We start from the raw sequence: 10283 nt of genomic DNA, 5'->3' as shown, positions 1-10283 counted from the left end.
TATGACCAATGTGAGACCAGGAGAACTAGACCCCATGGGGCCTGGCTCCCTGAGATCCTCCCACTTCAGCTGGGTCCAAGGGCCCTGGGGATCATGCTCACTGCACCGCCCCACTCCAGAGACCAGATCCCGTGTCCTCGGCAGCCTGTCTCTGCCCCGCCTCATGTCAGACCAGCTGGTTTCCTTGAGCCACTTTTTGCCTTAAAAACAGCCTCTGGACTTGAATGCCCACCGTCTTGCTCAGAGCAGTGCAAAGTGGACAAGAGGTGGCCCCTGGAAAGACAAGTGCTGTCCACTCAGACTCCATACCCGAACGGGGTTGTCTGTCCGAAATCCTCATTCTGGGCCAGGCCTCCCGTGCGAGTGGGCTCCGGGTCCCGGCTCCCAGAGTTCAAAGAACAACTGTGCTAATGCTGGGCTCATTGCTTTAAGTGCCGGTGGAGCAGGGGTGTGGGTGGGACACGGGGCAGTGGCCATAGCCTCCTGCCGGCTTGGTTTCGAATGCGGTGCTTCTGATAAGGACCTCGTGGGCCTCAGCATCCTCCAGTGGAGAGCGGGAGGAGTTCTGGAAAGATCAGGTCACTCCGTTCCTCAGAGAGGCTGTGCCTGGAGCCTGCGTGCCCCTCTCGGGGTGGCTGAGGGGGCCAGCTGGAGCCCACAGAAAACAAGACTCCGCCAAATGGCCTGGGAATGGTCTTCCTGGCTCCGGGGGGGATGGGGGAGGGGTGGGGTGGGTGTTGGAGCCCTCCCCACCCTATTTCCTGTTGAGGCAGGGGAAGGGTTAACTCACTGCTGGGTGGGAGTGGGCTACCAGCCCTGGCTCTGGATGTGCACGTCCTGGGGACAGCCAGCAGGCAGGCCCGCCCCCCCTCTGCCCGTGCCGCCTGCCCAGCCAGCAGGAAGGGGTTAACAACCCTGCGCTTCCTCCTGTGTCCTGTTACTGCTGAGGCAGACCTGCCCGGCCAGCTGGGCAACTTTCCTCCGAGTGCTGCCTGCCGGCTGGGCGGCTAAAAGACCAACGGGCAAGAGGCAGGGCTGCAGCCCCTCCTGGGGACCCTGCCTCCACCCTTCCAAGGGGTCTGCGCCTCCTGGGAGAGGGTGGGCATCTCCAGGACCGGGGTCCGTGGTGGATGGCTCTGGGGACGCTCCCGAGGCTGTGCTGTCCCCCTGCCGCGCAGGTCGGAAGGTCACTGCAGAGGCTGCTCGTGGTCCCAGGGCTGGGGCCAAGGGAGCCTGCACCGGAGGTAAGCTGGTGCCTCCGTGGAGGCGGTGGTGCCTCCCATGGAAGGCTCGGGGCTTAGCCTCCCTCTCGGGTCCCACGGAGAGGGGTGAGGAGGGCAGGGCTCTAGCGGATCCTGGAGGCTTTCTGCCCGCTGCCGCTCCCTCCTCCCCTCCCTGCAGCCCCCGGGAAGCAGGACTCAAGGATCGGCTCCCCACCCTGGGACTAACATCTCCGGTGGCATTCCCGCCGCAGACTCCCGTTCTCCTCTGCCCACCCCTCCCCCTCGGCCTCTGTGGCACCTCTAGCCTCAGGGCAGCCCCTACCCCATTCCGGGGCCCCAGGACACAGCCACCTCAGGGCTGACTCCAGCTTAGAGCTCTAGCTTGCTCCTGTCCCTCCGCGGGCAAGAGTTAGGGCACCGCCACTCCCTTCCCACCCCCCACCCCTTAGCAGCCGCTGACCTGATGCAGGGCAGGGGCCGGGGCACCTTAGCAGAGGATGGGAGGGACTGTGGGCTGGTGGGGCGCACACACACTTTGGACAAACTCTCGCACGTGACTCGACATATCTAGGCTCCTTCCTTCTCCCTGAATCCCCACTCGGGGGATGGCCATCGACTTCCTCAGCCCTGAGGATTCCCTTAGTCCCGAAAAAAGGAGCCGCCCCCCTACCAAGTTCTCCTGGGCACCTTATATAAAGGAGAGAGCAGATACTTGTGCTCCGTGCCCCGCCTCCTCCTCCAGCCTTCCCCTCCCCGCTCTGCCCCCCACCCTCCACCCCATCTCTGAATTAGCCTCTCAGGCTCTGCCTTCTCAGTGTCCTTCCCTCCACCTGACAGGGTCTGGCTCAAGGTCACTGCAGTAATTCCATACCCGGCCTCCCGGGCCTGCCGCTGCCGCCACTGGCTGCCGGGTTTCTGTTTCACTCCCTTTTATTTCTGGGCATATTGTGTTCGATAAAACCCTTTGCTTGTAACACGGCTGGCAGAGCTCCCAGCGGCTCCCTCCCGCGATCCTTCCTTTCCTCCTCCCTCCCTTCCGTGCTCCCTGGGCCTCACCCTGCCCCCTCTTCCCCCCTCCCTCCCCCCCCCAACCTGTCCCTTTTAACTTCAGGGGAGGGAGGTCCAGGCACCTCCCTGGAGTTTCTGATCCCTCTCTTCCCCCAGCTCCAGCAGAGATGTGCAGAGGAGTTTCCTCTGTTCCCCCTTCTAGGAGGAAAGTCCAGACAGGGCCACAGGGTCCGCACTGAGGGCCCCTCCCACTCCCCCAGGCTGGGCTGGAGGGCTCGGCAGCCAGGCTCAAGTAGGGCTGCTGGTGGAGGCAGGATGCCTGACTGGTTTTGCTGGTTTCTGCGGCCAGCACTGGGAGGGGCGCGCACTCCGGGCGGGCTGTGGGGGACAATTATTTCTCATCTTGACTCTTGCCACCCTCCAGCCCACCGGTTGGGGAGGTAAAGATAGGTCTGAGTCACTAGTGAGGAGGAGGACAGGAGTTAAACAAGCGTTGGCCGTGGCATCCCCACAGAAGGGCCTGCCAGGCTGGACGGACAGACAGCAGACAGAAGGTAGGCAGCCTTTCAGTCAGCACTCCATCCGCCTGGTCTCCCACAGGATCCCCTCCTCCGGGCCCAAGCTCTCCCAGACACCTGGGCCCTGAAGAAGCCTGCCAAGGCCTGCTGGCCGCTTTGAACCGAGCCCAGGGTTGGCAGGGCCGGGTGGAGGGAAAGCCCAGACTGGGGGAGGGCAGGACAGGCAGCTTCTGACTCCTGCGAGTCCCAGGATTGAGCCCCAGGATTGAGCCCCAGGATTGAGCGGAGAGGTGCTGAGAGGCGCCCTCTCCATAAGTGGGGGTGGGGGTTCACGGTTGGTGTGGAGGCTCTGTGGGTCCAGCCTGTGTGTGTGTGTGTGTGTGTGTGTGTGTGTGTGTGCATACCAGAAAAACAGCCGTGGCAGGAGGATTCTGGGTTTGGTTTCTGGTAGGACCCTGGAAGAACATTTTTCTGTCATGAGCCTGGGTTTGCTTTCTCCAGATGGCCTGGTCCTGACGCTGTGGGGAGGGCAGAGGGCTGACCCTGATTCCCTCCCCGCTGGGCTATCAGAGACGACCACGCACCCAGGGCCTCAGGTTTGGGGAGCCCAGACCAGCCTTGCCTTCAGGGAGCTTATGTTCCTGCCCCATGTCCCTCTCTGGCCTTCTGGCCCAGCACAAGCATTCCCTCCCATCTGTCCTTCCTCGGCCCTGTGGCTTTGCTCCTCCTCACCCTCCCCTTCAGATCTCAGGCTGTCACCTCCACTGGGAAGTCTCCCCTGATTTTCCTAGCTTGGGTGTTCCTGTGCGTGTCCGTGTTAGGCTGGATCGTCTATGCCCTGCATCTGGACGTGTGCGGACCAGGACTTGTGCTCTGTGCCTGGCACAATGTCGGGCTCAGAGAAGGCCCTGGGAACTAGGTGCCGAATGAATTAAGCTGCACAAACTAGTGATTTGAGAAACGAGGAGTGGGGAACGAGGAGCTGGGAGGGATAGCTCCTAAGTGAGATCCTGGCCTCCGAAACGGGAGGGAGAGGTAATTAAACAGGAGGGAGGTGAGCAGGCATTCCTGGGGGTCGCTTTCCTGCCTGTCGCTAAGGGTGAGGACGTGGGGAGTGCGTCTGCCGGGGTCACTCCCAATCGCATCAGCTCTGTGAACTCGAACGAATCACTCACTCCTTCTCTGAACCTCACTTCCCCATCTGTGAATGGAGATAATAATAATCACCCCGTCTTTGTAGCGGGACTGCAAAAGAGCAAAGAGCACGCAAAGCTGCAAGTGTTGGCTGAATAATGCATCAGATAAGAAAAATAAGAATGAGCACCTGCCAGAGGCTGTTCCTGGCAGCGGGGACCCCGGCCAGGCCCGAGTGGCTGTCCAGGTGAGCCACTGCCCCTGAGTTCCTGAGTTCCAGTCCCTCTCTTCCTCAGACCCATGTGGAACCCAAGGACGCAGCCGCCCTGCTGAGAGCTCGGCGGCCCATCCCTGGAGACCGTGACCTCGAGACGGTGGCCCTCGGCCCTCCACCTCCGGCGGGGGCGGGGGCCGCCCATCTCCAAGTCCCCAGCCATGACGACCTCAGCGCTGCGGCGCCAGGTGAAGAACATCGTGCACAACTACTCGGAGGCTGAGATCAAGGTGCGCGAGGCCACCAGCAATGACCCGTGGGGCCCGCCCAGCTCGCTCATGTCGGAGATTGCCGACCTGACCTTCAACACGGTGGCCTTCGCCGAGGTCATGGGCATGCTGTGGCGGCGGCTCAACGACAGCGGCAAGAACTGGCGGCACGTGTACAAGGCGCTAACGCTGCTGGACTACCTGCTCAAGACGGGCTCCGAGAGGGTGGCCCACCAGTGCCGCGAGAACCTCTACACCATCCAGACGCTCAAGGACTTCCAGTACATCGACCGCGACGGCAAGGACCAGGGCGTCAACGTGCGCGAGAAGGTCAAGCAGGTGATGGCCTTGCTCAGGGACGAGGAGCGCCTCCGGCAGGAGCGGACCCACGCCCTCAAGACCAAGGAGCGCATGGCGCTGGAGGGCATGGGCATCGGCAGCGGGCAGCTGGGCCTAGGCCGCCGCCACGGATCCCCGTCCTCCTACAACTGTGAGTGAGCCCCGGGGCTGTGGCTGGGGGCCAGGAGGCAGCCCGAGGTCAGGGGGATGCCGCGAGCATTCAGAGAGGTGATGAATGGAGCACGGAAGGCAGGACGCCTGGCACAGCAGGTGCCCCGCAAGTTAGCGCAGACGACAGTGGGACCATGCCCCGTGGGCTGCTGTGGTAGCAGAAGCTCAGGCTTCTGGAGTCCAGCAGCGTTCCCCATTCTGCCCCTTTCGAGCGGAGGGGTCTAGACGGCCGCCTCTCTGAGTCTCCGCTTCCTCATCTGTGAAGCAGGGAAAATCTTTCGGGTGTTGGATGTGAGAATCAATGAGACCAGGCTCAGGAATGCCCTTGGCCCTGTGCCCAGACACAGGGCACAAGGTGCTCCGTCAGTGGCATTCCTCATGATCCCCTCCTGAAAACAGGGTGCTGCAGAGTTTTTGTTTTTTTTTTTTTTTTTGAGAGAGAGAGAGGGAGGGAGAGAAATGTGAGTGGGGGAGGGGCAGAGAAAGAGAATCCCAAGCAGGCTCCATGCTGTAAACGAAGAGCCGAGCATGGGGCTCGATCCCATGAACCACGTGATTGTGACCTGAGCCGAAATCAAGAGTCACATGCTCAACTGACTGAGCCACCCCGGCGCCCCTGCAGAGCAGTTCTGGACTCTCCTCTCTGCCCCGAAGTGGGCTTCTGGGATCTGAGGGGTACTCAGGATGGTCCTCCTTTCATAAAGCCCTTGACAGTGTGCCAAGGGCTTTGAGAGCCGTGGCCCTGATTGGCTGGAACTCTCTCCCTCCCACCTCACTTGACCCCAGGCAGGATGGGCACCCCGCCCCCCCGAGCCAGAAAATTGCAGAAACTGGAGTCAGTGGACCTGGCTCCAAGTCTTACCTTAGGACCCTGGCCAGGCAACCTCTGGCTATTGGCACGTCTGTAAAGGAGGGACTGGAGTCTCTAGTTGGGGGGGGGGGGGGCATGGGAAGCCTCACACAGAGTGCCAAGCACACTGCCTGTCCCCCTGGGGCCCTGGCTGCCAGTCGTTTCCTTCCTCAGTTTCCCCCTCTGAGCCTTAGAGCTTCCTGGTTGTGGGGGGAGGGGCAGGGGAGGGGAGGCACGCGGTCACAGGAGCCATGATGGCCGACGGTCCACGGTCGTTGCAGCCTCCTCCTCATCCCCCCGCTACACGTCCGACTTGGAGCAGGCCCGGCCCCAGACGTCAGGAGAAGAGGAGTTGCATCTGCAGCTGGCTCTGGCCATGAGCCGCGAGGAGGCTGAGAAGGTGAGGGCCCCCCGGTGGCCTGGGGAGGGCACTGGTGCCCCACACCCTTGGCTCCTAGGCTCCTCTACTCTGGACAGCACAGGGCCTGTCCGTGTCCCCGGGACTGTCCTGGCAGGGACTGCCTCCCTGCCTGCGGTCCCCTCTGGCTGCGCCTGGAAAGGGCAGCGAACGCTGAGTGGGGTGAGAGCACATATGTGTCTTACGGGCCTGCTGCGGCCCCGGGGAAGGCAAGTGCGCTGACAGACACATTCCTGGGAGACCCAGAGATATGCCGCCCCCACATCCCCTGCTGTGGGGTTGCTGTCCTTTTAGGGGGGCAGGGATAGCCCCCCCCCCTCCCCGTCATCATCCTCTCTGCGGATCCAGGCAGACTGGGCAGGAAGCAGCCGGGCCTCACACAGCAGGGCCTGGGGACGCTCAGGGGACCCGGAAGCGAAGGATCAATCTCCTTGATCTTGGAAACTGCATCACAGACCCAGGCAGGGAGAAGGCCACACACATCTTGATGCCTTGGGGTCAGGATGCCCACATCCACTCAGGGTGGGCCCTTCTCTCTCCACTTCCCTTCCCCCTGCGGGGCTACGTTGCCCTCCCACCCAGGAGTGGGAGCACTGGGCCGAGTTCACCCCTTTCCTTCCTCCTTTGCAGCCCGTCCCCCCAGCCTCCCACAGGGATGAGGACCTGCAGCTGCAGCTGGCTCTGCGCCTGAGCCGGCAGGAGCACGAGAAGGTAGCAGGCCGAGCCTCCTGTGCAGGTGCTGGTGCTGGTGCAGGTGCTGGTGCAGGTGCTGGTGCTGGTGCAGGTGCTGGTGCAGGTGCTGGTGCTGGTGCAGGTGCTGGTGCTACACAGGCACTAACCAGGCTCCTCCCACTGCACCCAGTGGCCCCGCTGTGCCTAACCTCTCTCCCTGCACTCCTCTTGACTCCAGCTCCCCCGGTCCCCTCAAGTCCAGCCTGGGCTGCTCGTGCTGTCCTCACTCCCCTGTGCCTTCCACAGGAGGTGAGGTCCTGGCGGGGAGAGGACTCCCCTGTGGCCAATGGTGCTGGGGCTGCAGTTCGCCGTTGGCAAGACAAAGAGCCAGAGAGAGAAGAGGGAAAGGAGGAGAAGCTGAAAACCAGCCAGGTAGGGAGGGGCTGGGCTGCACGGGCTGACTGAGCCTGAGAGATGAGCTGAGTCGGTATTTGTAGACTTCAGAACTGCACTTCATATATAGTAAGCACCGTTTAAGTGTTTATTCAGTGGAAAGAGGGATAGAGGGGGTGCAGCAGCCCTCGGGCCCAGACCACATGGGCTGGTGACTGGGCTGACAGCAAAGTGGGATACAAAGAATCCTGATCCCCTCCCCCGGATTTGGGTTCTGGATTTGCTGTCATTTATTTGACTTGGGGCACATCACTGCTGTGGGCTCAGTTTCCTCCTTTAGTTGGGCAGCTCTCTCTCTGGTATTCTAGGATTACGTGATACTGTGGATCCAGATTGGGGGCGGGGGGAGGCGGGCTCAGGCACATGGTACTCACAATATCTTGGGCTCATATACATACTTTCCAAGAATAGGGGAGTGGGTAGCTTCTGGGAACAAGGCCACCCTCCAAAGCTGTGCACGGAGCTAGGATGTCTCTATCCCCTTTCTGCCTGTGTTCACTGTGGCTGGTTTCCGACTTAGGAAAGCAGACTTGTTATAAAATCTGTCTTTTGCCACTGATGGGCTGGGGAGCAGAACAACTGAAGGGGTCAGGCAGGCCTGGGTTTATCCCAGCTCTGCCTCTCCCCAGCTGTGCGGCTCCCTGCACATCGTTTCCCCTCTCTGAGCCTCCGCTGGTGCGTCTATAAAATGGATACACCACGACCTGCACTACTTAGTGCACAGGGTTGTTGTGCAGGCACCAAGCGGATGAGGAAACATTTTATAAACTGCAAAGCACTGTACGGAGACAAGGGATCATTAGTAGATGTTTGTGAAGTGAACAAAGGCGAGAAGGAGCTGGGCTGAGGAGGACAGGCCAAGGACCGCCCTTCTTCTGGTCTCGCCCACTTCTGAGCCATGGCTGCCTCTCTCCCTCCACAGTCTTCCATTCTGGACTTGGCAGACATCTTTGTACCTGCCCCGGCCCCGCCCTCCACACGCTGCTCTGCTGACCCATGGGACATCCCAGGTGGGCATGCAGGGCTGCAAGAGGTTTCCAGGCTGGCCCCAGAAAGCCCCTCCCCATAGCTGAGGGCCAGCTGAGGGCAAGACACTCACCCCTCTGAGCCTCAGCTTCCTCTGGGACATGGGGTTGTAGTGAGAGATGGAAGCGCACATCTGAAGAGCCCAGCTCATGGAAAACTCGGAGATGTTCTCTCGGTTCCCCCGGTCACCTTGGCTTTCCTGAAGCCCCAGCCCGTCCCTGCCCTTGACTGGGAAGGTGGCCTGAGCTGCCCATGCCTGGGACTCCACGTTCCTGGCAGAACTTGACGAATATGGGCTCCAGCTTGCTGGGTGGTCCTGAGTCAGCATCCCATCTGTGAAATGGGACCCTTGGCCTCCCAACTTGGTCTGGGTAACTGGGAAGGGCCCTGGGCTGGGTGTAAAGGTGGGCCTGGGGTCATGTCTGTACTGTTTCCGTTTTAGGTCTCAGGCCGAACACAGAGCCCAGTGGCTCCTCCTGGGGGCCTTCCGCAGACCCCTGGTCTCCTGTCCCCTCGGGAAGTGCCCTGTCCAGAAGCCAGCCCTGGGACTTGCCCCCTATGCTCTCCTCCTCAGAGCCCTGGGGCCGGACCCCAGTGCTGCCTGCCAGACCCCCATCCACAGACCTCTGGGCACAGAACTCCCCCCATCACCAACTCCCCGACACTGGGGCTGACCCCTGGGGAGCCTCGGTGGAGACCTCCAATGCACCTGGTAAGTAGAGGGCCTGGAAGGACTTCCGGGTCCCCTCCCTCCAGCGCCAAGGGGCAGCACATCCTGTCTGTGTCAAGACAGCTGCTTGCCTAAAAGGGGTCAGACCAGTGCCTGACCTTTTTGCCAGCCCATCTCATCTTCCTCTTCCTCCTTGGCTAGCTCTAGGTGGTACCTCACCTTTTGACCCATTTGCCAACCCTCCAGTATCCACAGAGACCAAGGAGGGGCCGGAGTGTGCCCAGGCCCTGCCTTCGGGAAAGCCCGGCAGTCCTGTGGGTAAGCAGGAGGCAGGGGATGATACAGCTCTGGGGAATGAGGGACCTGCCCAGAGGTGGCCTCTGTCCTCTTCTTCCCAGAGTGACCACTCCCCATCCCTACCCATGAGCTCAATCATTTCTGTTCCAGAGCTGGACCTGTTTGGAGACCCCATTCCCAGTTCCAAGCAAAATGGCACCAAGGAGCCAGAATCCTTTGACCTGGGTGTACTGGAGGAAGCGCTAACCCAGCCCAGTAAGGAGGCCCGAGCATGCCGGACTCCTGAGTCTTTCCTGGGCCCTTCGGCCTCCTCCTTGGTCAACCTTGATTCATTAGTCAAGACGCCCCAGGCTGCAAAGACGCGAAACCCTTTTCTGACAGGTAGGACACCCCTTGTCCCTGCCGCGTCTCAACACTGGGGGCCCCTGCTCTCTCCCTCCCTCCTTTCAGCCCCTGCCCTCAAAATGTTACTTTTCTTCCCTATTTCTGAGACCCCAGATCGTGCCTCCTCTCCCCGCCACCCCATTTAGGGCTGTGTCCCCCCCGGCGCACTCCAAGCTCCCCATCCGCTCTCGTTCCGCAGGTCTCAGCGCTCCATCCCCCACCAACCCGTTCGGTGGGAGCGAGCAGGCCAGGCCGACCCTGAACCAGATGCGCACCGGGTCGCCCGCGCTAGGCTTGGCGGCCGGCGGGCCGGTCGGGGCGCCCTTGGGTTCCATGACCTACAGCGCCTCCCTGCCTCTCCCGCTCAGCAGCGTGCCAGCCGGCGTGACCCTCCCCGCCTCGGTCAGCGTCTTCCCGCAGGCCGGCGCCTTCACGCCGCCGCCCGCGAGCCTGCCACAGCCCCTGTTGCCCACGTCGGGCTCCGCGGGGCCGCTCCAGCCGCCCCCGCATCCCGGCACCAACCCCTTCCTCTGAGCGCAGCCCCGCCCTGCCCCGGCTGGCCGGCGCATGCGCGAGGCCCCGTCCCCGACGCGGGGCGGGGCTGTCACCCCAGGACCCGCCCCCGGGAAGGCCGGAA

General features: G+C 62.0%; 1 protein-coding gene across 3 annotated transcripts; it reads left to right on the top strand.

The window, feature by feature from the left end:
- Window positions 1-768: 768 nt before the first annotated feature.
- Window positions 769-10180, top strand: EPN3 (epsin 3). Of its 3 annotated transcripts, XM_030296507.1 has the most exons (10): window positions 770-1244; window positions 4180-4856; window positions 6008-6126; window positions 6775-6855; window positions 7123-7248; window positions 8192-8279; window positions 8738-9007; window positions 9167-9283; window positions 9413-9643; window positions 9846-10180. In XM_030296507.1, exons 2-10 carry the CDS (start codon window positions 4319-4321, stop codon window positions 10178-10180), a joined length of 1905 nt encoding a protein of 634 aa, XP_030152367.1. In that variant the 5' UTR covers window positions 770-1244; window positions 4180-4318. The 3 variants fall into 3 exon arrangements, with proteins under 3 accessions (XP_030152369.1, XP_030152367.1, XP_030152368.1); XM_030296509.1 differs by lacking the exon at window positions 6775-6855 and having other exon boundaries at window positions 769-1244; XM_030296508.1 differs by lacking the exon at window positions 770-1244 and having other exon boundaries at window positions 3997-4856.
- The last annotated feature ends 103 nt before the right edge of the window (window positions 10181-10283 follow it).

Source organism: Lynx canadensis, chromosome E1 (assembly GCF_007474595.2).
Source record: "Lynx canadensis isolate LIC74 chromosome E1, mLynCan4.pri.v2, whole genome shotgun sequence".
Taxonomy (NCBI): Eukaryota; Metazoa; Chordata; class Mammalia; order Carnivora; family Felidae; genus Lynx; species Lynx canadensis.
The sequence above is the reverse complement of the archived record's forward strand: the minus strand, read 5'-3'. Positions and strand labels throughout refer to the sequence as shown.